The sequence below is a fragment of the Aulonocara stuartgranti genome, assembly GCF_965226115.1.
Source record: "Aulonocara stuartgranti genome assembly, chromosome: 3".
In the NCBI taxonomy this organism is placed as follows: Eukaryota; Metazoa; Chordata; class Actinopteri; order Cichliformes; family Cichlidae; genus Aulonocara; species Aulonocara stuartgranti.
Window position 1 is genome coordinate 75,039,993 of NC_138941.1, and position 26,975 is coordinate 75,066,967.

The 26,975-nt window shown below is 43.2% G+C and overlaps 1 protein-coding gene across 2 annotated transcripts in view; it reads left to right on the forward strand.

Moving 5' to 3' along the window:
• LOC309703496 (uncharacterized protein) overlaps positions 1-26,975 on the forward strand; it is a 288,348-nt gene that overhangs the window by 119,268 nt on the left and 142,105 nt on the right. For both annotated transcript variants that reach the window (XR_014275912.1, XM_082528368.1), the window contains exons 7-8: positions 5,617-5,943; positions 11,557-11,883. Coding sequence is in view for 1 of the 2 variants with exons in the window: in XM_082528368.1 (XP_082384494.1) it covers positions 5,617-5,943; positions 11,557-11,883 (654 nt within the window). In the remaining variant the exon portion in view is untranslated. The remainder of the gene's footprint in view (positions 1-5,616; positions 5,944-11,556; positions 11,884-26,975) is intronic.

A 26,975-nucleotide genomic window follows, 5' to 3' on the forward strand; every position in this document is an offset into this window, starting at 1 on the left:
CATAGATCATTTATTTAACCCTGATTTTAACAGCTCCCAAAGAACCCCCACAGACTCGCTCTGTGAGCAGATTGCAGACCACTTCAGGGGAAAGATCAGCGCCATCAGATCTGATGTTTTATCTAATCGCGATATGATTGTAAACACATCTGAGGGCTCGATTGTACCTGAGGAGACACTGGACAGCTTTGTCCTGGTTAATGCTGAGAACCTTCAGAAAGTTTTCTCCACAGTGAGACCCACCACATGTCTTTTAGATCCAATCCCTTATTCACTTTTTAAAACACTTTATGGATTTTTTGAGGCTGAGCTTTTATACATGATGAATTGCTCTCTTCAGTTGGATGTCTTCCCTGCTGCCTTTAAAACGGCGGTGGTGAGGCCCCTTCTGAAGAAGAGCAATTTGGATTGTAATGATTTTAATAACTACAGACCTGTATCCAACTTACCATTTTTAAGTAAAATTTTAGAAAAACTTGTTTTTACTCAGATTAATGACTTTCTAAATGATAGACAGATCCTGGAGATATTCCAGTCTGGATTTAGGGTGAACCACAGCACAGAGACGGCTCTCCTAAAGGTTTTAAATGATCTTAGATGTAACTGGGACGCCCAAAAGCTCTCAGTCCTGGTGCTACTGGATCTGAGCGCAGCCTTTGATACAGTAGACCACGCTGTTCTTTTAAACAGACTGAAACACATGGTGGGCCTCTCTGGTGCTGTACACAACTGGTTCACTTCATATCTCTCAGACAGAACTTTTATGGTGAGTATGGATACATGCTCCTCTAAGATCCATAGAATGACATGTGGTGTGCCTCAAGGGTCGGTTCTAGGCCCTGTACTTTTTAATTTGTATATGCTCCCTCTTGGCTGTGTCATCAGGAGTGAACTTCCACAGTTACGCTGATGACACGCAGCTGTACATCTCTGTGTCTGCTGATGACACCAGACCAATGGATGCCCTTTTTAACTGTATTTTAGATATAAGATCTTGGATGGCAGAAAACTTTTTACAGCTTAACCAGGACAAAACTGACGTTTTAATCATCGGTCTTGAGGCTCAGAGAGAGAAACTCTTGTCTAAATTAGAGGCATTTTCACTGTCCATCGCTACAAGTGAAAAACCTGGGTGTTATTTTTGACTCTGAGCTTGGTTTTATCCCACATATTAAACATGTAACCAAAATTGGATTTTATCATCTAAAAAATATAGCCAGAGTCCGCCCTATTCTCTCTCGGGCCAACACGGAGATGCTGATGCATGCTTTTATTACCAGTCGCATTGATTACTGTAATGCCCTGCTCTCTGGTCTTCCTAAGAAGAATATTTCACCTTTACAACTTTTACAAAACTCTGCAGCTCATGTGCTGACGAAGACCAGAGGGCGGGCCCACATTACACCGGTTTTAGAAGCGCTGCATTGGCTCCCCGTGTGTTTCAGGATCGATTTTAAAGTTCTTTTATTGGTTTTTCAAATGTCTTAATGGTCTTGGGCCTTCTTATTAGTGATGGGATTTCCGGCTCTTTTTAGAGAACCGGCTCTTTCGGCTCCGAACCGGCTCTTCAGGTTGTTTTGTTGCTTTAATTAATTTATTATTAACAATACTATAAAATTGTGCACAAAAGGAATTACTAACGTAAAAAAAAAAGTGGTTTTATTTATATATGTTTATATATAAATATAAAACACATTTCTAGCATGAATTGAACTTCCAAAGCAGAGCTACTAGATCACTTAAATTACACAATTGAAAGCATGTGTGTATTGTTTGTGTATTTATACACAGGCACTCATATATATATATATATATATTCAAATAATTTAAAATAAAAAGTTCATTTACCTGTTACTACCACACACCAAATCCGGTCGTTGGTACTTGCTGGCTTGTGTAGCCACTAGGTAACAAAAGCTCCACACTGCGCCCAGCATCCTGGAGCACTTCTGTTGTCTTTTGTACGTGTTTTGAGTTTTTATGTGCTTCTGAGTTTTTACGTGTTTTTACATGTTTTGGAGTTTTTAACGTGCTTTGTCTGTAGGGGCCACTGTAAATATACTTTTATTTATTCACTCCACAAAAAATGTAATAAATAAATCATATAATACAAAAATCAACTATTCACATTTCAACTTTTAACTATTTAAATTTTCCGCTTTTTCCTTTTACAAATTTAAAGTGAAACAACACAAAACACTGCAAACCACAACACAATTAAATATAAATATGAAAAAATAAGAAAACAAAAAGAAGATGCACATTCTCTGTCATATGGGCCTGCATGAATAAACTTTCTGAATCCTTTATCATCTGCAACTGAAAATAGTTGTGGATGATTACTATACCTTTCTAATGTGACGTTGTTGTCCCTGCCTCTCTTTCTCTCTCTCTCCCTCTGGCTCTGTTCCTGTGCTACTGCGAGTGTAACTACCGCCCCTCCCCCCTCTGCCCAGCGTAAAGCACAAGGCTCGCTTGCTGAGTGAAGCGGGAAAAAAGTGCGAGAGAGGCTGAGAGAAAGAAAAGAGAAAAAAAAAAGTGACGGCTCGCGATAAGGAGCTGGCTCGCGTTGTTCACTTCAAAGAGTCGGATCTAAGAGCCATTTCGTTTGCGAACGACCCATCACTACTTCTTATCTCTCAGATCTGCTTTTACCATATGAACCCTCGCGGACCCTGAGGTCCTCTGGTACTGGCCTTTTGATTGTTCCTAAAGTCAGGACACATACTCACAGAGAGGCAGCTTTTCAGTGGTATGGCCCTCGTCTGTGGAACAGCCTGCTGGAGGAGCTCAGGGGATATGTGTGTATTCACATCATTTATGTTAATGAGAGTGTGGGGAGTGAGTTGGACGGTGGGGTGGACTGCTTTTAACTATGTAAAGCACTTTGTGCTACATTTTTTGTATGAAAAGTGCTTTATAAATAAAGGCTGATTGATTCAGCCTGTTAGAGTCAACGCAAATGTCTCCATCCAAGCTCATGTTGTGCTTTGTCCTCTCAGTCTCCCAGGTGGAGGTGGATTCAGGGGTGGAGTCTGTCCAGCTGCTGTTCAGCACCACACTTCACCTGCCTGAAGACGCTAAAGTGGAGTGGAATAATTACAATACAAAGGTCCACGTGTATGAGAACGGCTCTGACCAGCCTGAAGAACAGCACCATGTTCACAGAGACCGAACGAAGATGAATGAAGACCTGCTGAGAACTGGAGACCTCAGTCTGACCCTGAAACACCCCACAGATGGAGACAACTCCACCTACACCTGCACCGTGTACAGCAGGGAGGGAAACATCCTGCTGAAGAAACAAGTGGAGCTGAAAGTCAGAGGTCAGTGCTGTAGATACAGGTCAAAGGTCAGAGGTCATACTCATGATGGTGGTTCAGTCTCAGTGGGCTCCATCCAATAATGTTACAGTGTTAGCATGTCTGATGTTTGTGTCTGTTTTGATTTTTAATTGATTTACAGCCAAATGTAAAAGCTTCAGCAGATGAACTGTAGGAGCAAAGTTCATGTGTGAGACTTCATCTGAAAGCAGCGGCAGTTTTTGATATGGGCAACATGGGCCATTGCCCAGGGTGTCATCATGGATATCAGCAAAAAAGAGTTTCTTGCACTCATGCGGCCCTGGCATCATGCCAGCACATTTTTGTGATTGCATGGGCACCGATCAGTTTTCTAATGCCTATTTGCTGTAGTTAGGCTGCCCTCTTTAACCAAGGTGCCCTACTGCTTGCGGCACAGGGCAGCAGGGGATTCTCTGACTAGCTGGAGCGGCATTTAATAATCAGCTCATAAAATAAAAACAAACCAATAAACACAAAAGCACCAGACATTATGATATAGACATATAATTTGCACTGATATATTTTCTAAATATATCAACTTTTTGGGATTGCTGTCAGGCTTCATCTTTCTGCTGCGTCTCCTCTTCACACTGACCACTTTCTATCTAAATGTAGTGGAGATATCAAAGATAGGCATGGCTGTGGCACTGATTCAGTCTCTGAGCACTACGGTCACCCCGGTGTGTCGGCCAGAACACCACTTAAGGCCAAATTGTCCCAGAGTATGAAAGAAGGGAGCTTGAGGTTCCGTTTGAGGCACTTTATTGTCACCACTCAATTTCTGGGGCTGTAAACACAGCGGGTGTACATAGTGTCATGAGTCGCTGTGTGGCAGGCAGGAGTTGGACCCAAAATGCAGGCACTCAGGCATGAGGTTTAAACACAAAAACTCAGCTTTATTTGCTGGCAGGGGCAAGTCATAAAAAAGCAAACTAAACTAAACTGGAAACTAATAAACAAAACTCACAGTGAGCCACAGGGAGATCCACACAGCATGAGGGACGACGCGACACAGACACAGAAACACAAGGCTTAAATACACAGAGGGAGCAATCAGGGAATGAGTAACAGGAGGGAAACACAGCTGGGGCAAATCAGGCCTAACGAAACAAAGGAAGCACAGCCACACGCATTTACATGAGAACACGGACTTTCAAAGTAAAACAGGAAACATAACACAGACTGAACTTTAGACACACAGACAGGCACTACAGAGGGAACAGAGACGTGGGACCAGGGCAGACACAGACACTGACTGGACACGGGGATATAACCGACAGGGGAGACAGCAGCTAAGGATAACACAGAGACATAAACCAAAAGACAGAACTCTAACAAAGAAACCAAAGACTAGAAATTATAAATAATATAATAAACTCAAAAACCCTGGGTTAACGACCCAGGCATCCTAACACATAGGTGTGTGTGTGTGTTTGGTTTCCTACAAAGGAAATAAACAATGGAAATAGCAAGAAATAAAGAGAATAGACAAGTAAAACACTCAAATACAGACATACAATATACTTAAATGGGAAATAAGATCTACTTCCGTTAGTTGTACGAAATAAAAGCATCCCCATTATAATCAGCTGTAATGCTCTTATTGTGAAGGGCAACTGGTAACGCCATACTTCCGGTCGAACTACGTTCTTTATTTTGTTAATCCTCGTACCTAATTGTTCGCTATAAACTCCGCTACTTTAAAATAAACAATCACAAGCATCACATACAACATACAGAGAAGGTCTGATAACACAGGAATGACGTTATGGACATACGAGCGACCGTACATGCGTCAGCAAAGTTAAACCGCGGTAATCTAACAACATAAATTAGCATATGAAATGAGGGTGAACTCACGCGTTGCATGTGCGGCTCCCACTATGGACTACATTAGCTCCTAAATGGTAACATACTACAGTACTGATACAAATCAAGGCAAAATACAACACAGGCCAATACTTACTTGTCATTTACGCACACATAACTTTCCCCAGGAATCAGTGCACCCCCAACACTGCTCATCCGACATTAAACTGCCCACCTTACTAACCGGATGATGTCACTAGAAGGTGGGCTGGCCCAAACTGACAGAAGACTGAATATTAAATGAACTTATATAAACTTATAAACACCAATAAAACTATTCTATGAACTTTGGGGCCTTTTATACACTAACAGTGAGCTCCCAGTGAACCAGCAGCATTCAGCCTGTTAGAGTCAACACAAATGTCTCCATCCAAGCTCATGTTGTGCTTTGTTGTCCTCTCAGTCCCCCAGGTGGAGGTGGATTCAGGGGTGGAGTCTGTCAAGCTGCCCTTCAACACCACACTTCACCTGCCTGAAGACGCTAAAGTGGAGTGGATGGACAGATACAGCATGAAGGTCCACGTGTATGAGAACGGCTCTGACCAGCCTGAAGAACAGCACCAGGTTTACAGAGACCGAACGAAGATGAATGAAGACCTGCTGAGAACTAGAGACCTCAGTCTGACCCTGAAACACCCCACAGATGGAGACAACTCCACCTACATCTGCACTGTCTACAGCAGGGAGGGAACCATCCTTCTGAAGAGAAAGGTGGAGCTGAAAGTCAGAGGTCAGTGCTGTAGATACAGGTGAAAGTTCAGAGGTCATGCAGGAGTTTATTTTATTTGAATAAACTGAAAATAGATTCAAACTAAAAGCTTTTAGAGAATAAATTCTTTGATGTTTTATCTAAAAGCCAAAAATGTCAGGTGTGTGTTTAAATGAACAGACTAAAGACTAAAAAGATTCTAGATTAAAAATGAATCTTAAATGATCTCAATGACTACTCAGTCAACTGGGTAAGGAAATCCCGCAAGGCAAGGCAAATTTATTTGTATAGCACAATTCAACAACAAGGTGATTCAAAGTGCTTTACAGAGACATTAGAAACAAAAACAAATAAAAAGCATGATTTAAAATTGATTAAAACAAACAAACAAACAAACAAAACAGTATATAAAATCAAAACAGATAAAATCAGAACAGTAGATAAAATCAGTAGTTAATGTACGTTTTGAAATTTAAGCTTAAAAGTGTGGATTTGGTGCTTTATTCAAATGCAGCTGAGAATAGGTGAGTCTTCAACCTGGATTTAAATAAACTGTGTTTCAGCTGATCTGAGGCTTTCTGGGAGTTTGTTCCAGATATAAGGAGCATAAAAGCTGAATGCAGCTTCTCCGTGTCTGGTTCTGACTCTGGGAACTGATAAAAGACTGGATCCAGATGACCTGAGGGATCTGGAAGGTTCATACTGGGTCAGGAGGTCACTGATGTATTTTGGTCCTAAACCATTCAGAGCTTCATAGACCAGCATCAGAACTTTAAAGTCTATCCTCTGACGGACAGGCAGCCAGTGTAAAGACCTCAGAGCTGGACTGATGTGGTCCACTTTTTTGGTCTTAGTGAGGACTCGAGCAGCAGAGTTCTGAATGAGCTGTAGATGTCTGACTGATTTTTTAGGTAGACCTGTAAAGATGCTGTTACAGTAATCAAGCCTACTAAAGATGAATGCATGGACTAGTTTTTCCAGGTCCTGTTGAGACAAGAGATCTTTTATCCTTGAAATATTCTTGAGGTGATAGTAAGCTGACTTTGTTATTATCTTAGTGTGTTTTTCTAAGTTTAGGTCTGCATCCATCACTACACCCAAATTTCTCACCTGGTTTGTGGTTTTTAGATGTATAGATTGAAGTTCTCTGGTGACCTGTAATCGTTTTTCTTTGGCGCCAAAGACTATTACCTCAGTTTTGTTTTTGTTTAGCTGGAGAAAATTGTGGCACAACCAGTCATTAATTTCCTCAATGCATTTACCAAGAACCTGTACAGGGCCTTGGTCTCCTGGTGACATTGTGATATATATTTGTGTGTCATCTGCATAGCTGTGATAGTTTATTTTGTTGTTGTTTATAATCTGTGCCAGTGGGAGCATGTAGATGTTAAACAGAAGGGGTCCCAAGATGGAACCTTGGGGAACTCCACATGTGATACTTGTCTGCTCAGATGTGAAGTTACCTATTGATACAAAGTATTTCCTGTTTTCTAAGTATGTTTTGAACCAGTTTAGTACAGTTCCTGAAAGACCTGTCCAGTTCTCCAGTCGTTTGAGTAATATGTTGTAGTCAACTGTATCAAATGCTGCACTGAGATCCAGTAAAACTAAGACTGACATTTTTCCACTGTCTGTATTCAGACATATGTCATTAAACACTTTGGTCAGAGCAGTTTCAGTGCTGTGGTTCTGTCTAAAACCTGACTGGAAGGCATCGTAGCAGTTATTCTGTTTTAAGAAGTAACTGAGCTGTTGAGAAACTGCTTTTTCAATGATCTTACTTAAAAATGGGAGATTTGAGATCGGCCTGTAGTTGTTCATTTGTGTCTTGTCAAGATTGTCCTTTTTCAGTATAGGTTTTATTACAGCAGTTTTTAGTGATTCTGGAAACACACCTGATAATAAAGAAAAGTTGACGATCTGTAACAGGTCTGACTCTAAAGTCTTTGAGACCTTTTTGAAAAAACTTGTTGGCAGGACATCTAAACAGCAGGAGGAGGAGTTCAGTTGACCTAAGATGTCCTCTAGGTCTTTGCTGTTAATCGGGTGAAACTGTTTCATGGTGTTTAAACAGTTTTTCGGTGGACACAGTACATATCCTGGATCTGCTGTTGATGTACCAATTGCTTGTCTAATCTTTTGGATTTTTTCTGTGAAGAATTTGGCAAAGTCATTGCAGGCCATGGTCGAATGAAGTTCAGCTGCCACTGACACAGGAGGGTTTGTTAGCCTGTCAACTGTAGAAAATAAGACCTGAGCATTATGGCTGTTTTTGGTGATGATGTCAGAGAAGTAGGATCTCCTTGCACTCCTCAGTTGTAAATTATAATTGTGAAGTTTCTCTTTATAAATGTCATAATGAACCTGGAGGTTTGTTTTTCTCCATCTGCGCTCAGCTTTCCTACACTCTCTTTTTTAATTTTTCACCAGTGTGGAGTTTCTCCATGGAGACGTCTTCCTTCCAGAGATAACCTTCACCTTAATGGGAGCAATAGTGTCCATTACATTTAACATGTTAGCATTGAAGCTATTGACGAGCTCATTGACTGACCCTCTGGACAGGTCAGGTGTTAATGGGAAGACCTGGTTAAAAATTGTACTACTGTGTTCAGTTATACACCGTTTTTTGATCACTGTTGTTGATATATTTATGTGGGCTGAGATTTTACTTTCAAAGAAAACACAGTAATGATCAGACACGCCCACATCAGACACAGTAACCTTTGAAATGCTCAGGCCCTTGGAGATCAGTAGGTCAAGAGTGTGTCCTCTATTATGTGTGGCCTCTGTTACCACTTAGAGCCCCGGAGAGCAGCCAGTTGGCTTTTCTACCTTTAAAACCCTCCTACCAGCCAAATGGCTTTTAGCTAGGCTTTAGCTTCAGCCAAGTGGAAGCTAAATTGGCTAGTCATTCATATGTAAAATAGGTTGTTACCTGGGAATTCTGGAGGGAGGGGAGTGGGGGTGTGTGAATGAGGGGGTGGGGGAGCTGCTAAAAGCTGTGAACTTCCTTTTGTGTTCGTCTTGATGCATTCTCAATCATCCAGGGAAATAAATCTCCAAAAGTCACCAACTTGGAGTGTTTCAGTTTGCCATCTTAGGGAGAAATCAACACACATGGGTGTATGTCCTTTGTTGCTGAGATTTATTGATAAAAACAGTACAAAAAACCAACCATTTGTACACATATTTACAAATAATAATAAAAAGTGAGTGAGTACATTTCAACATTTTCAGCAAGTCTGAACCACGCTGTGCATGCTGCTAAGAATATAGACTGTCTTCTTCCGTTTGGCCGCATACGCCGTCAGCGTGGCAGCAGAGGTTGAAAACACCTAAGAAATAAGATAAATTGTTATTTCCATAGCCCTTTTACACACAATGAAACACATAAACATAGAACCACAAAAGACCTGCAACATACCTGAGTGGTGAATTCATTGCGATCTGTCTGTCTAGTGGATTGAGGAATTTCCCTGCGAATCTTGTTGACTGTGCCGAGGATGGTGGTTTTCCGTCTAAGAAGTTTTTGCGCAAGTGAAAGCGATGTGAAAAAATTGTCCGTGGTAACATTTCTGCCCTTGTCTAGGAATGGTTCCATCAGCCTCATTACTACATTTTCAGAAAGTCTCTCCCCAGGGGGACGATTGGGGTCCTTGCCAAGATATGGGAAGACATTGCAAATGTACTTGGATTTTAGGTCGCAAGCCACCCAAAACTTGATCCCAAACTTGTCCGGCTTACTTGCAATATACTGCAGGAAACAGCACCGAGTCTTTGATGGGAAAAGCTGTTCATCAACGGTGATATGTAGACCAGGGTTGTAGCATGTGATGCAGTTGGTGACAAATGATCCCCACACACTGGAAATTGCAGCGAACTTATCAGTCTTTGCTCGATCACTGCGGGTGGACTTGTCATCAAAGCGTAGGTGTTGCATGATGTCTTGGAAGCGGTTTCGTGCCATAGTTCCAATTATCTGTGGGTTTCCCAGGTTTGCTGACCAGCAGTCACGTAGAGATGGAACCATGTAAACCCCCCGCAAGATGACAATTGCAATAAATGCCATTAGTTCAGGGAGGTCCATGAACCAATGAACATGCTCCGTTTGCTGTGCATGTTGAATAGTCCATTCTCGAATGCTACGAAGCATGTCAAGAGTGATGAAACACAGGAAGCTCTGAAGGCGACTCGAGATACTTCTCCTGGCCTTAGCCATTGGCTCTCCATCTGCAGCGTACGCTTCTATTGGGGTGAAAGGGAGACAGGTCCCCACCTGTTCTTCACGCCACACTGTGCCATCTTTCACTGTCTCAGTCCCCAAACAAGCTCTCTTTTTAGGTGGAAGCAGTCTCCTCATCTGCATAACCCTAACCAGTGGTCTGATTGATGCCACTGGTATAATAAAAGCATATTTATCAAAGATCTGCTGCAATGACCCAGTTACTGTGTTCACCAGATATCAACACAACTTCGATCCGCTCCTAACATGTTAACCTCTTCGACATGTCAATGGCTGTGAACAAAGAGAAACTTGTAAATAACTCATGAAAGAATAAAGTTAAGTTGAAACCAAGCACACCATTGTTTTTCTTGTGACATTACCAATAAGTTTGATGTGTCACATGGCCCTCTTCCTATTGAAAAAAAACAAAAGTTGTATCCAAGATGGCCGACTTCTAAATGGCCACCATAGTCACCACCCATCTTGAGGAGTTTGCCCCCTCACATATACTAATATGCCACAAACAGGACTTTAATATCACCAACCATTCCCATGTTATTACGGTGTATCCATATAAATGGCCCACCCTGTAGAGTCCTTCACTGCTCACATTTACTCTGTGAAGAAAAACAAAGTTCAAAAGGATAAAGAAAGAGGGAAATAAAAACAGCGGGGAAGAGGAACGGTGACAAAGGGCAAAAAACAAAAACAAAAAGGCAAAAATACATATATCAATCACCTGGATCACCTGTTGAGAAAGAAAAAAGAGAAAACAAGCAAAAAAAGAGAGAGCAATATCATAAATAACATCCTCGCGATGATCTTTGTGAATATAACAGTAAATACTAAACATTGAATATTATTGTGCAGCACGTAAAATCGACAGCTCACAGTGTGCTTTGAGGTAGGAGCCAAAAAGGGTGTAGTTTGTGTATGTGATCACCCGTGTGTACACCTGTGAGCATGGACGCGCTTGTATTTAAAAGGTTCCTTCATGTACGAGGAGGCTACGAGCCCTCCTCGTAGCCTTTTATTGAAAAACTGTTACAATTCACAATAGTTTACACAAGCACCTCCCCTCGTAAAACCCCCCCAATGGTTCTAAAAGACAAGGCACTATGTGTATGTGTGTGCACATGTATGCATGTGCAAGAGTGTGTGTGTGTGTGTGTGTGTGTGTGTGTGTGTGTGTGTGTGTCATGGGGGTACGTTTGTGTGACCTCCTTTTCACTAATAGGATCATAAAAGCAGGAAGCTAACAACACAAGAAAAAGATATTTCAGATTGGATGTACAAACAGAACCTCATTTATCTTTGGTCACATGATATTCTAAAGAACGATATAGCTCTAAACCAGGGCTTCCAAATGTCTCCATCCAAGCTCATGTTGTGCTTTGTTGTCCTCTCAGTCCCCCAGGTGGAGGTGGATTCAGGGGTGGAGTCTGTCCAGCTGCCCTTCAACACCACACTTCACCTGCCTGAAGACGCTAAAGTGGAGTGGAATGACAGATACATCATGAAGGTCCACGTGTATGAGAACGGCTCTGACCAGCTTGAAGAACAGTTCCAGGCTTACAGAGGCCGAACGAAGATGAATGAAGACCTGGTGAAAACTGGAGACCTCAGTCTGACCCTGAAATACCCCACAGATGGAGACAACTCCACCTACACTTGCACCGTCTACAGCAGGGAGGGAAACATCCTCCTGAAGAGAAAGGTGGAGCTGGAAGTCAGAGGTCAGTGCTGTAGATACAGGTTTTATTGTGAAGTGAATAGAATAAAATGGAATAGAATGCCTTTATTGTCACTATACATATATACATATAAAAGGGAGACACACAATCTCCTCCTCAGCGTAAACACGTAGAAGGGGGGCACAAGTGTATATATACAGGGAGTGCAGAATTATTAGGCAAATGAGTATTTTGTCCACATCATCCTCTTCATGCATGTTGTCTTACTCCAAGCTGTATAGGCTCGAAAGCCTACTACCAATTAAGCATATTAGGTGATGTGCATCTCTGTAATGAGAAGGGGTGTGGTCTAATGACATCAACACCCTATATCAGGTGTGCATAATTATTAGGCAACGTCCTTTCCTTTGGCAAAATGGGTCAAAAGAAGGAGTTGACAGGCTCAGAAAAGTCAAAAATAGTGAGATATCTTGCAGAGCGATGCAGCAGTCTCAAAATTGCAAAGCTTCTGAAGCGTGATCATCGAACAATCAAGCGTTTCAGTCAAAATAGTCAACAGGGTCGCAAGAAGCGTGTGGAAAACCCAAGGTGCAAAATAACTGCCCATGAACTGAGAAAAGTCAAGCGTGCAGCTGCCAAGATGCCACTTGCCACCAGTTTGGCCATATTTCAGAGCTGCAACATCACTGGAGTGCCCAAAAGCACAAGGTGTGCAATACTCAGAGACATGGCCAAGGTAAGAAAGGCTGAAAGACGACCACCACTGAACAAGACACACAAGCTGAAACGTCAAGACTGGGCCAAGAAATATCTCAAGACAGATTTTTCTAAGGTTTTATGGACTGATGAAATGAGAGTGAGTCTTGATGGGCCAGATGGATGGGCCCGTGGCTGGATTGGTAAAGGGCAGAGAGCTCCAGTCCGACTCAGACGCCAGCAAGGTGGAGGTGGAGTACTGGTTTGGGCTGGTATCATCAAAGATGAGCTTGTGGGGCCTTTTCGGGTTGAGGATGGAGTCAAGCTCAACTCCCAGTCCTACTGCCAGTTTCTGGAAGACACCTTCTTCAAGCAGTGGTACAGGAAGAAGTCTGCATCCTTCAAGAAAAACATGATCTTCATGCAGGACAATGCTCCATCACACGCGTCCAAGTACTCCACAGCGTGGCTGCAAGAAAGGGTATAAAAGAAGAAAAACTAATGACATGGCCTCCTTGTTCACCTGATCTGAACCCCATTGAGAACCTGTGGTCCATCATCAAATGTGAGATTTACAAGGAGGGAAAACAGTACACCTCTCTGAACAGTGTCTGGGAGGCTGTGGTTGCTGCTGCACACAATGTTGATGGTGAACAGATCAAAACACTGACAGAATCCATGGATGGCAGGCTTTTGAGTGTCCTTGCAAAGAAAGGTGGCTATATTGGTCGCTGATTTGTTTTTGTTTTGTTTTTGAATGTCAGAAATGTATATTTGTGAATGTGGAGATATTATATTGGTTTAACTGGTAAAAATAAATAGTTGAAATGGGTATATATTTGTTTTTTGTTAAGTTGCCTAATAATTCTGCACAGTAATAGTCACCTGCACACACAGATATCCCCCTAAAATAGCTAAAACTAAAAACAAACTAAAAACTACTTCCAAAAACATTCAGCTTTGATATTAATGAGTTTTTTGGGTTCATTGAGAACATGGTTGTTGTTCAATAATAAAATTATTCCTCACAAATACAACTTGCCTAATAATTCTGCACTCCCTGTAGATCTGAGTGCGGCATTTGACACAGTGAATCATAGGATTTCCTGGTGGTGGCCTAAGGGTACATGAGATGAACAGAATCAACTTTTTAGGGTTTACTTTCCTAGATGATTGAGCATGCATCAAGAGACTCTTTTTTGCTAGACTTCCTTGATGACATTAAATGTTTTGAATGTAAATGAACAAAAAAAAAATTGTACTATTTGGACCTTCTGACCCTTAAAGGGTGACCTTGCCCCTCTGGAAAAGTCCAGAATTCCCTTTGTAAAAAAAATCTGAGAGTGTTCTCTGATGGTGGTTTTTCATATGAGAAACAAATAAATTCAACTTCTTCCAGCTTACGGTTGTTGATAAGATTAAGAACAATTTGTCGTCTGCTGACTTCGAGAAAGTTCTTTATTACTGTAACATTCTTTATTTTTGGTGTCAGCCTGGTTCTGCTCTCTCGTCTTCAGCTAGTTCAGAATGTTGCAGCCCAACTCTTCACAGGCATATATAAACGCCGCCATATTTCCCCAGTCTTGGCCTGTTTACACTGGCTTCCAGAACGTTTTAGAATTGCTTTTATTGTTTGTTTTTCAATGGAGTAGAATCATATCTACACAGCTTGATGAGCGTTTCAGTTGTGCCACAGTCCTTCAAAGCTCCTCCACAGAGACTGGCACAAAAGAAGATCAGATATGGTGGCTGGGGTCGGGGACATCAAGAAAAGAATCAGGAGCTGCTGTTTTGGATTTCCTCTCATTCTTTTGATCCTTCAGAAAGTTTAGAAAGTGAAGACGTTCCTCACTCGATGCCGTAATCTGATGAGAACTTGCAGGATTTCAAAGACGCTACACTGAGCTCCAAAGAGCTCCAAAGAGCTCTGGGCTGTGCTTATTAGAATGAATTAAAGGAGAGAAATAAATTTACTTTAGCAAGCAGCATGTTTATGTGCAAAACATCAAATCAAGCTGATGGGAAGTTGTAAAATCCTTCAGAATAAAAGCCTGACTATTCAGAGCTCCAACATTAAGAAGAGCAAAGTGAACCAAGGTGGATGGAGGCAGCAGAGAAACTGTAGGGTGGAGCTGAATGCTTCATCAGTGGGATGATGCAGCAGATTTCCTCCACCTTGCACAAACTGTCCTGTTAGTTATTATGACTGGAACATCCAAAATGTCTCCAGAGGCTCCGAGTCCAGCTGAACATGTATTAGTGTTTAGAGTGGAACTGAGGTGATAGGGACTAGGACCTGGGGGACGTCAGTCAGTGACGGAGCGGTCAGCAGGTGTGGGCAGGTGTGGACAGGTACTTGATGGAGTGTTTCCTGCTGGACTCCATATGATATGTTAGCAGAGAGGATCTGGCTCCTGATTGGTTGAAGTGGAGCCCATCTGCTGCAGAAAGATGCCTCCTGTCCCAGAAAACATTGAAGTTGTCTCTAAAGCCCAGGCTGTGGGAGTCACACACAGAGGAGAGCCAGGTGTGGAGGCCGAGCAGCCGCCCAAACGCCCCACGGCCACAGGTGGGAGTGGGGCCGCAGATACAAACACTACGGTGGGCTTGTTTCACAGCCTCACAAAGACACACAAAGTCCAGTTTGAGGAAGTGGGAGCGCTGTTTGGAGTCCGGTTGGTGCCCATGTGTATAAGGATGGTGTCGGCCTCCGGACGGGATCGTATTCTGCCAGGAAACTTGTCTAAAACGTCCCAGAGCGTCGGGCCGGGAAAAGACAGAGCGCACGCCTCCTTTATTGTGAAATTCCTCACCATGGTAACTGAACACATCAGCTGGTCTGCAGCAGGTCATGTTCAGAGTTTGAGGCTCAAAGTGTCCCATTTTCACTGATTGTTTCCCGACGACATGCTTCACGTGTGATATGGATCCTCTGCTGAAGGAATCTGCTTTCTATCCACAACCTGTTGATCCGTGTCTGACTAACAGCAGCGCAGGAAGCCCTGCAGTTACAGAGAAACTGTCTGAGTCGCATTGTTGCTGCAGTTTACCTGCAACTGCTGTGAAGAAAAAGTCTCACTGTGTTTGTGTTTGGTCCTAATCTGCTGCCTGTCTGTTTGACATGCTGGATTTCCAGCTGATCGATGACAGATTAGAAACTGATCAGTCTATTGATCACACAATATTCCATCAATAGAATTGATTTGACTTTGATTTGTGTAACAAAGTGATTTCCACGTCTCCTTCATGATGTGACAGTGTCAGAGCTGAATGCACTTGTAGAGTATCATGTTTTTATGGCTCACATTTAAAGTGTTGCAGCTCTAATGTACAGCTGTCATATTAGAAATAGAAGCAGCTCTGATTTTAGTGCTCAAAGAAATCTATGAAGTGATGAATTCACACATGAACAGTTTTCTGCAGCGTTCCTCTCGGCCTTATTTGCAGCTCCACTCTTGTTTTTGCTCTAATAATTATTTCTCTCCATGAGCTGTTTCTCTGCCTGAAGGAGGCGCCACTCCATCGCTTCATTTAGTGCAGAACAAGAGTCACATGATGCTGCTCTGAACACCAATCACACTTTGTACAGCTCATGTTGTGTTTGTTGTCCTCTCAGTGTGTCAGGTGGAGGTGGAGGAGGGGACGGAGTCTGTCCAGCTGCCCTTCAGAACATCACAGAACCTGCCTGAAGTTGTTGGGGTGAAGTGGCGACATTATGATCCAGTCAAAATGGTCCACCTATATGAGAACGGCTCTGACCAGCCTGAAGAACAGCACCAGGTTTACAGAGACCGAACGAAGATGAATGAAGACCTGCTGAAAACTGGAGACCTCAGTCTGACCCTGAAACAGCTCACAGAGAGAGACAGTGGAGAATACAGATGTTTATTATTGAGGAAAGGAGACATCATGAGATGGAAAACAGTACAGCTCAAAGTCAAAGGTTTGTGTGTGTGTGTGTGTGTGTGTGTGTCTGACTGTGTGTGTGTGTGTGTGTGTGTGTCTGACTGTGTGTGTGTGTGTGTGTGTGTGTGTGTGTGTGTCTGACTGTGTGTGTGTGTGTGTGTGTGTGTGTGTGTGTGTGTCTGACTGTGTGTGTGTGTGTGTGTGTGTGTGTGTGTGTCTGACTGTGTGTGTGTGTGTGTGTGTGTGTGTGTGTGTGTGTCTGACTGTGTGTGTGTGTGTGTGTGTGTGTGTGTGTGTGTGTGTGTGTGTGTGTGTGTGTGTGTCTCTGACTGTCTTGTGTCTCCTCTGCAGGGAGAGTTCAGGTCCAGGATCAAACAGGGGACATCAGGAACAGAAGCAGCTCCATTGATCCGACTCCTCTGATGGCTGATCAATCAGTTTGATCTGTGTGTTCTTTGATTATTGATCACTAATTTCCAGTGTAGGGACTAACGTGTTATTAAGGTAACATGTTACAGTAACTAGTTATCAAAGCCAAAATCAGGAACGCATTAATATTTACTGGGATTTAGATATTTAGATATTAGTGTCGTTACTCGTTACTTTGTGTGTTGTGTGTTCGACTCACCTTGGAAATTGGAATACGGACATGGGAATGATGTCGCACTCGAGCAAACAGCGTTCTGGTTAGTGTCCTGAGTGTGACGACTCAGTGTTTTGTGTTTCTTTATATTATTCTATGTTCTTGTTTATTCTGTTATATCTTTTGTTAAGGTTTGCCATTTGTTAGGGTTTTTGTTCTATGACTGCTCCCACTTCTGTGTTTCCTCTGTCATCGTCTGTTTGTGAATTTGTCTGTCAAGTTCAGTGTCTTGACTGGTTCTGTGTCTGTGAGTTTCCTGTTTTATTCTGAAGGTCTCTGTCTCATGTCAGTGTGTTCAATTTATGTTTCCCCTGTCCCGTCAGCTCTCATTTCTTCCAGGTGTGTTCCCCTCCTGTCTCTCATTCCTTGATTACTGCTGTGTGTATTTAAACCCTATGTGTTCTCCTGTCTATTGCTGGTTTGTATGCATTATCTCCCGCTGTCATCTGTGGCCAGTCCCTGCATCATTCTGTGTCGTCTCCCTGCGTCTCCCTGCGTCTCCCTGCGTCTCCCTGCGTCGCCATTTCAGGTCTGTTTTGTAGCGATGGTGAGATGAAACCTCACGATGAACTGAAGCTTTCCACTCAATTGGTCGACTCATGGTTCGAAGCATTGTGATGATTCATTTGCTCTACTGCGCCATCAAGTGGACAATTCAAGTGAAGCGGGCTCTGTGATTATAATGATGTGTAAACTCTAAACTGAATAAATAAATTGTTTTCATGGTTGTTTATCCCGAATATTGTCTCAGTGTGTGTGATACAAAAGAGAAAGTGGGAAGTATCAGGACAGAGTTTTGGTATGAATGTGTAACTGTCAGCCTCAGACAGTCAGTCAATAGTATAATTCAGATCATAGATCTGTACATTTGCATATTTGTATAACTATAAAAAGAAAGCTGACACTTTCGAGACTTTATCTAATGTGTGAGCATCACAGCAGATGCCTTTGTGTCAACGTAGCTGAGGCTAAAACAGAAAAACGATTTTATAAAAATATTCAGCATACCTGTGTAATCATGCTTATGTACATTTGGATAATGACACAAATTAGTGTTTGGTGCTTCACTTTTTAATAAACTAAAAGACAGAAATCAGATTATAGGATGTGTAGTGTTGTTTATTTATATTTTGGTGTTTATCATTTGTGATATTTATTACTGTGTGCCTACTTTATTAGGAGAGACAAAATTAAAAAAAAAAATCTCTTCCTTGCTGGTTCCATTGAAGAAGAAATGCTCAAGTAACTATGTAGCACGTACGTAATCCAATTCCACAACACAGTGTGATGGGGAATCAGCTGTTTTTCTGCCCATTTTATTTCGAATCTGGCGCGAACCGGTGAACCAGTCCCTGAATCAGTCACGTGGTACAGACTGCCCGCGAGGCCTCGAGCGTCACTGCATACGTAATCAAAGCAAGCCTCGATACGCGCTTCACAAAAACGCCCCCGAGATTACTCGACACACGATTCGACGCTTCGACACACAGGACACATCACTACTGTTTTGTTAGCTTTCTCCAGTTTAGGTTTTGCTTAGTTTCCATCCACACCTTTGCCTTTTCTGTTTGTATTCCTCTTCAATAAAAGCCCACTCACATCACTTATGCCTGCATCTTGGGTCCTTTAAAAAGTTCCACACGGCTCGCCTCGTTGATCATGACAGTTAGCCTCATCAGAGAAGTCAGGAGTCTGGGTGCGGTTCCCCCCTCCAGGGGCAAGGGTACCTAGACCCGGTTTGTAGAGTACGCTTGGGGAGTGTGATCGTGTCTCCACGTCGGTTGAGTGTGGAGTAAGTGCATATGAGAGCATGAGGGTGGGAATGGATGTTTGTATCTGTGTGTGCCTGTATGTCTGTGTCTATATGTCAGGTTGGGTATCAGACGCCACCTCTCTGGGGACACCTCAGGCCCTCCAAGGTTTGGAGGCCTATCTCCACCCACCACCACTTCCCCTGCCGGTGGCGGACTCCCTCAGGTGTCGGTGTGTTGGTGGTTCTTTGTGTCTGGGGATGGGCGTCCAGGTACACACCGGCTCACTCCTTGGCGGCCGCTTATCGGGGCCTGGAGCCTGGGGCTCGCTCGGGCCACTTCGGAGGTGGGGTGCCCCCGACCTCTCGGCCTGGGGCTCGGTCACTCAGGCACGGCTGGCTGCCGGCGGAGCTCACGGGCGCGTCACTGCAACTCCCCCTGACTTCTGCTCCGCGGCTGCTGAGTGAGCCCTCATCTGGGACTCTCCTCAGCTCTTACTGGGACAGTGGCGCGGCTGCCCCTCTGTTGGTCTTCCTTGGTCTCTTGTGTTCTGGGGGCCTCTGGATGTCTGGAGTTTTGATCTCCTCCATACCTGCTTGATACCATAGAGGACAGGGCTGTGGCTCCCCACACTCCCTAGCAGATCATTACATGGAGAAACCTTTGGAATGCAAGCATGCTGATCCACACAGGTATGCACACAGGTGTACACATGGGTATTCACAGACGCGGACTACAGCTTTCTTGGCTGCTGCCTCAAAGCACACTGTGCGCTGTCTATCTTGCGTGCTGAACAATATCGTTTATTATTTAGTAACTATTGATATCTACTGCTAGCTAGTTTATTGTGATGGTGCTTTTTTTCTCTTATTATGTTGCTCTTTGTTGTTTGCTTTCTCTTCTGTTTTTTTTTCTCCATACAGGTGATCCAGGTGTTTTGTTTTTTTTGTTTGTTTGTCTCTCTTCCCCCCCTTCTCACCGTCTCTTCTCCCCTTTGGTTTTCTTTCTTTCTCTCCCTCTCTTTCTTTCATTCTTTCTCCCTGTCCTATCCCACAGTCATGTCTGTCCCGTTTGTAGCAACTGAAAATAAAATAAATTCATAATTATAATAAAGGTCAATCAAATGGACCAATATGGCAAGGCCATGATGATCCACTGGGTAAAATAAATCCGCTTGGCATCTTTCTTGGCCTTAAGACAACAATTCTGATGGCTATAGATCCAAACGGGACAAAAAACAAAACAAAAAAACAAAAAGAGAAGTCAGGATTCCAATATGACGACAACTGTTGTTTTGCTAGCTGCAAAAACAAATTACTACTAAACACATATGCAGACAGAGCTGGACTCAGTGGGCAGATGTTTTGTTTTTTGTAACTGTATAAACAATTCTGTGGATCTGAATGACCCTGTTGTGAAAGCAGACGTGCTGACAAGTTCCCACACTCCACCTTCACACTCACATCTTTAATATAAATACCCATTTCTGGATTTGACATGACAAGAAAAGCATTGTAGTGACAATATGGATTTCCACAATCTTCTAATAATTGCTGCTGTCTGACAGCTTAAGGAGGAAGGGGTGGGTGGAGTCAGTGTGAGGTGGAGAGAGCAGCCTGATGGAGATGGAAGAAGAAAGAAGACCAAGCTGTGAGAGAAAAAGAAGAAGAAACAGAGATGGACTAGTTTGAGAAGCAGAATATCAACATGTGCTTTTTAATGAGTGAAACTCTGATGTGTCGAACTTCAAACTAACACACAAACTGTGCAGGTTAAAGGTTTGGCATGAATCATGTGACAGTCAAGTAAACTTTATTCTCCCAGCTGTGTCGGAGCACAGATGTGGGCTAACATCTGTTTTTAGGCTCTTCTGTCACAGTGTTTGTGGGCGTGGCCTCTTCTTTGGCTTTCATAGAGATAAATGCAGATGTGTTTTGATTGTTCTTGCTAAATTTGGTACAGCAGTTACAAAGAATTCATTGAGACTATTTGCCACAACATTCATATTTTATTCTTCATGGTCATTATCAATGAAATAATTGGGATAGTTGTTTAGTCTAGCCCCACGTTTTATAACACTGTTCAGTTTTTCCCATAAACATTTAATATTATTTCTATTATCATCTAATTGCTTCTTAGTCCTTATTATATCTTAATATATATTTTTTAATATATATATATATATATATATATATATATATATATATATATATATATATTATATCATATCTAATTTCAGCATCTTCAGTTCTCTTTCTTAGAGAGCTGAAGTGTATTTTTCTTTTTACATGCATTTTGCAGACCTTTTATTATCCATAGACAGTCCATATATTTATGTTTCCTACTATATTGCTTTATTGGACAGTAAGATACTGTCAGAGTGATATTTTAGGATTGTCATTTGTACTTAGAAACATGTCCTAAGGTCATGAGAGAGGTCGTACCTTCTTTTTCTGATATGTAGTATGGGAGGACACCAAATCTGTTTGAGTATAAGAGCCCTTTGTTTAGGTAGACCGATGGACTCCCGGCGCCAGTGTTTTATGATATATCTTCCTCCTGATCAAACCTCAGTGATCCCTCTTAGCTCCAAGGGAGAAATAACAGCAAAGATGGTATTAGACGTAAAACCCCATAAACAAGTATTTTTGAGTCCTAATTTTTGGTGTCAGGTCAGGAAACTTTGAGTGATTTAGTCCTCTATTAGATTTAGGTTTTATACGTGAATTTTTTTTTTCCCATTCGCCAATGAATTTACAGTTAATTTAGATATTTGGCTGAAAATCTGGTCTCTGCACTGTGTCCACCTTTTTCCTGAAGACTCGGTCACTCGCTGTGTTTATTGGACTTTATCTTTGTACAGGTGTGATTGGTGGGTGATGTTAGAGCACCTCACTGATTGGACAGAGATACCGACATGCTGTATGGGCTCTGAGCGGATGCTGGACGATGACCTTGGTGCGGTTGTCGTGCTGCAGTTAATGTACGTTTCCAGAAGCTTGAAGAAGTCAGTTGTGTGTCTGTGTGTTGCAGACACGGCTCTGCAGACTCTGTGCTGGGATTTCTTCTTCTTGCCATCATGTGTCTGAAATCTGATGTTCAAACAGCAGTGATGATGATCCACTTCAGGGATCAGGTCTTTGCTTATTAAGATGAATATGAGGGTGTGATATGGAGTTATCCTACTTTAGCTGTATTCTATCTGTATTGAACTTCCTGCTCACAGACATTCATCAACACAGACTCTGTACAGAGGATGCTTCCTCCCACAGAAGGGATCCAGCTCAAGTCTCACTGATCTCTAGGACGGCACCAGAGCCTCCCTTCTTTTCCTCACCTTCTGCTTTCAAACAGGAGAAAAGTTTATTTCACACTGTTTTTTCTGTGTTTCTCATGTTGTTTTATAGAAAACTGATGTTGTGACTCAGTGAGAAACCGGCCTCAGTCTGGATTCTACTTCTTGTTTGCCTTTAACTCATGAGCCTCACACAGATGTTCATGTAGTGTAGCTGCAGATCCACAAACTGCCTCAAAATGTCACAGTGAAGAACTTTGAATGTATTTCTGAGCTTTTGCTCATCCTATCAGCATCATTCATATTTCCTCAGCATACACCTGGATTTGGACACAGTCTTTGTCTCAGTGCTGTTGTTGGTCTTTGTGTGTTTCCTGCTGAGTTTGCTGGATTTAGTTTGCTGTTTCTTTGCATGGACTCTGAGATTCTGGATTCTGTCATCAGCCAAATTAAAGTTTGCTTTGTTTACTTCTGTGTTTGGGTTATTGTACATCCCATGACAGAAACATGGTGGAGTCTGGTAATTCACAAATTAAGTGTTCTGAAGCTTGCTGGAAGCTTTACAACACAGTGCTCTTTGGTGACATCTAGTGGACAAAATACGAAGAGCAGCTTGAATCTACAAATTGAAAATGAACTGCTTCATTATGATTGCCCAATCTCATGTTGTTTTATAGAAATGTAGAAACTCACCATCCTGTCTGACCTGGTGTATTTGTCTGCTGTGTTTAATACATCACAACCACCGGCACACAGCCCACACACTCTTTACTGCCTTTAAGTCAGTCACACCTGTGCCAGCGGAGCCCTACATTGTGTCACTGTGGCGCCCCCAAGTGGTTATGTTTGTCTCCTCCAGTTATATGGCTAAGCAAGTTTCCAGCAACAGGGAGTCATTTTCCAAAGTGTTTCCATTCTTGTGACTTAGCCTCAAGTACGGTGTACATTTTAGGACATCCTCGGGTTTCAGGAAAAAAGTTGTCAGGTCTCAGGTGTCAGGTGTGTTAGGATAAATGTACTTTTCTTAGTGCTTATTGTCTGATTATTTTGTTTTTTGCAGGTCAGTGCATATATACATATACTGTATATTGCAGTATATACATCTGCTTCATATTCATGAAGCAGATTCATATTCATGAAGCAGATGTGAGGAAGCAGTTTAAGAGTCTGAATGCTCGAAAAGCTCCCGGCCCAGACGGTGTGTCTCCTGCCACCCTCAGACACTGTGCATATATATATATATATATATATATATATATATATATATATATATACAGTGGGGCAAAAAAGTATTTAGTCAGCCACCGATTGTGCAAGTTCCCCCACTTAAAATGATGACAGAGGTCAGTAATTTGCACCAGAGGTACACTTCAACTGTGAGAGACAGAATGTGAAAAAAAAATCCATGAATCCACATGGTAGGATTTGTAAAGAATTTATTGGTAAATCAGGGTGGAAAATAAGTATTTGGTCAATAACAAAAATACAACTCAATACTTTGTAACATAACCTTTGTTGGCAATAACAGAGGTCAAACGTTTACTATAGGTCTTTACCAGGTTTGCACACACAGTAGCTGGTATTTTGGCCCATTCCTCCATGCAGATCTTCTCGAGAGCAGTGATGTTTTGGGGCTGTCGCCGAGCAACACGGACTTTCAACTCCCGCCACAGATTTTCTATGGGGTTGAGGTCTGGAGACTGGCTAGGCCACTCCAGGACTTTCAAATGCTTCTTACGGAGCCACTCCTTTGTTGCCCGGGCGGTGTGTTTTGGATCATTGTCATGTTGGAAGACCCAGCCTCGTTTCATCTTCAAAGTTCTCACTGATGGAAGGAGGTTTTGGCTCAAAATCTCACGATACATGGCCCCATTCATTCTGTCCTTAACACGGCTCAGTCGTCCTGTCCCCTTGGCAGAAAAACAGCCCCATAGCATGATGTTTCCACCCCCATGCTTCACAGTAGGTATGGTGTTCTTGGGATGCAACTCAGTATTCTTCTTCCTCCAAACACGACGAGTTGAGTTTATACCAAAAAGTTCTACTTTGGTTTCATCTGACCACATGACATTCTCCCAATCCTCTGCTGTATCATCCATGTGCTCTCTGGCAAACTTCAGACGGGCCTGGACATGCACTGGCTTCAGCAGCGGAACACGTCTGGCACTGCGGGATTTGATTCCCTGCCGTTGTAGTGTGTTACTGATGGTGACCTTTGTTACTTTGGTCCCAGCTCTCTGCAGGTCATTCACCAGGTCCCCCCGTGTGGTTCTGGGATCTTTGCTCACCGTTCTCATGATCATTTTGACCCCACGGGATGAGATCTTGCGTGGAGCCCCAGATCGAGGGAGATTATCAGTGGTCTTGTATGTCTTCCATTTTCTGATGATTGCTCCCACAGTTGATTTTTTCACACCAAGCTGCTTGCCTATTGTAGATTCACTCTTCCCAGTCTGGTGCAGGTCTACAATACTTTTCCTGGTGTCCTTCGAAAGCTCTTTGGTCTTGGCCATGGCGAAGTTTGGAGTCTGACTGTTTGAGGCTGTGGACAGGTGTCTTTTATACAGATGATGAGTTCAAACAGGTGCCATTCATACAGGTAACGAGTGGGGGACAGAAAAGCTTCTTACAGAAGACGTTACAGGTCTGTGAGAGCCAGAGATTTTCCTTGTTTGAGGTGACCAAATACTTATTTTCCACCCTGATTTACCAATAAATTCTTTACAAATCCTACCATGTGAATTCATGGATTTTTTTTTCACATTCTGTCTCTCACAGTTGAAGTGTACCTCTGGTGCAAATTACTGACCTCTGTCATCATTTTAAGTGGGGGAACTTGCACAATCGGTGGCTGACTAAATACTTTTTTGCCCCACTGTATATATATATACGAAAACAGGGCGTTGTTGGAATGCTACTACGCAAGTAACCCCGGCGGAAGGGGCTACATGAATAGGATGAGGGACCTATGGATTCTTCGATACCCAACATCCACAATGACGGCGAAACAACTAGTAGCTCAGTGTTCCAACATTCGAAAGAAGGGACTGCTCTCACAGCTAGAGATTGACGAGGTACAACACAAATGCTACGGCAAGGAGGAGTCAGGACGCCAGGTCAGGGGGGAGATATCATCACCCCCACCCGAGATTGGGTACATAGCCCCAAGTGCGATAGGAGAAGGATCGTTGAGTGCGAGAGGAACTGACCTGAAAAATAGGATCATGGCCAAGCTTGAAACCTGGATCCCCCGTAGCCGGTTACCAAGATTACGTGAAGTACCCTCAGAAGGTCTGCTAGATGATGTTAATGCAGCACTACGGGCAATACCTACAACCACGATTACCGACACTAACAAGCTGATCTACAATACGGCAGCAGTGATCAGTGAGATGCTTGGCTACAAGTTGAACAGCCACAAGGGGCAGTACCCTCCATGGAGAAGGAGGCTAGAGGGCAAGATCAAAGTAGCACGGAGGGAGGTTAGCCAACTAACGGAGTTGCAGAAAGGTGCGACAAATAAGGTGCCTAAGAAATACAGCAAGCTGTCCATACCTGAGGCCTTGGAAACTGCCAAGCAAAGACTCACAGCCTTGGCCAGCCGCTTGAGGAGGTACACCAGAGAGATAGAAGGCAGGAGAATAAACCAGCTGTTCTCCACAGAACCAGCAAAGGTGTACTCTCAGTGGCAAGGGAACAATAAGAGAACAGCACCACCAAGGCTGGAGACGGAGCAATACTGGAAGAGCATATGGGAGAAGGATGCAACCCATAACGGCAATGCTCAGTGGCTAGTGGATCTGAGGGCAGACCACAGCGACCTCCCTGAACAGGGTCCAGTAACCATCACAGTGGCAGATATCCAAGAAAGGGTCTCCAGTATGAAGAGTTGGACAGCACCAGGGCCCGACATGGTTCACGCCTACTGGCTGAAGAAGCTGACTGCACTCCACGAGCGTCTGGCAGCACAAATGAACCAGCTGCTAGTTAACGAGAGACACCCGGAATGGCTAACTGAAGGCCGGACGGTCCTGATCCCCAAGGACCCCAAGAAGGGACCGGTCCCCTCCAACTACCGACCAATAACCTGCCTCAGTACTACATGGAAGCTCCTGTCAGGCATCATATCGGCTAAGATGAACAGGCACATGGGTCAATACATGAGCGGGACACAGAAAGGAATTGGCAAGAATACCAGAGGTGCAAAACACCAGCTACTGGTAGACAGAACAATCAGCCGAGACTGCAAGACCAGACTGACCAACCTGTGCACTGCCTGGATTGATTACAAGAAGGCCTATGACTCAATGCCCCACAGCTGGATACTGGAATGCCTAGAATTGTACAAGATCAATGGGACCCTAAGAGCCTTCATCAGGAACTCAATGGGGATGTGGCGTACAACACTAGAGGCCAACTCCAAGCCCATAGCACAAGTTACCATCAAGTGCGGGATCTACCAAGGAGATGCTCTGTCCCCACTGCTGTTCTGCATAGGCCTGAACCCCCTCAGTGAGATCATTAACAAGACTGGCTACGGATACCGACTACGGAAAGGAGCAGTTGTAAGCCACCTCCTGTACATGGATGACATCAAGCTGTATGCCAAGAGTGAACGAGACATCGATTCACTGATCCACACTACCAGGCTATACAGCAATGACATTGGAATGTCGTTCGGACTGGAGAAGTGTAGTCGGATGGTAACAAAGAGAGGGAAGGTAGTCAGAACTGAGGGGATTGAACTACCAGAAGGCAACATTGCAGACATAGAGGACAGTTACAAGTACCTGGGGATCCCGCAGGCAAATGGGAACCATGAAGAGGCCGCTAGAAAGGCTGC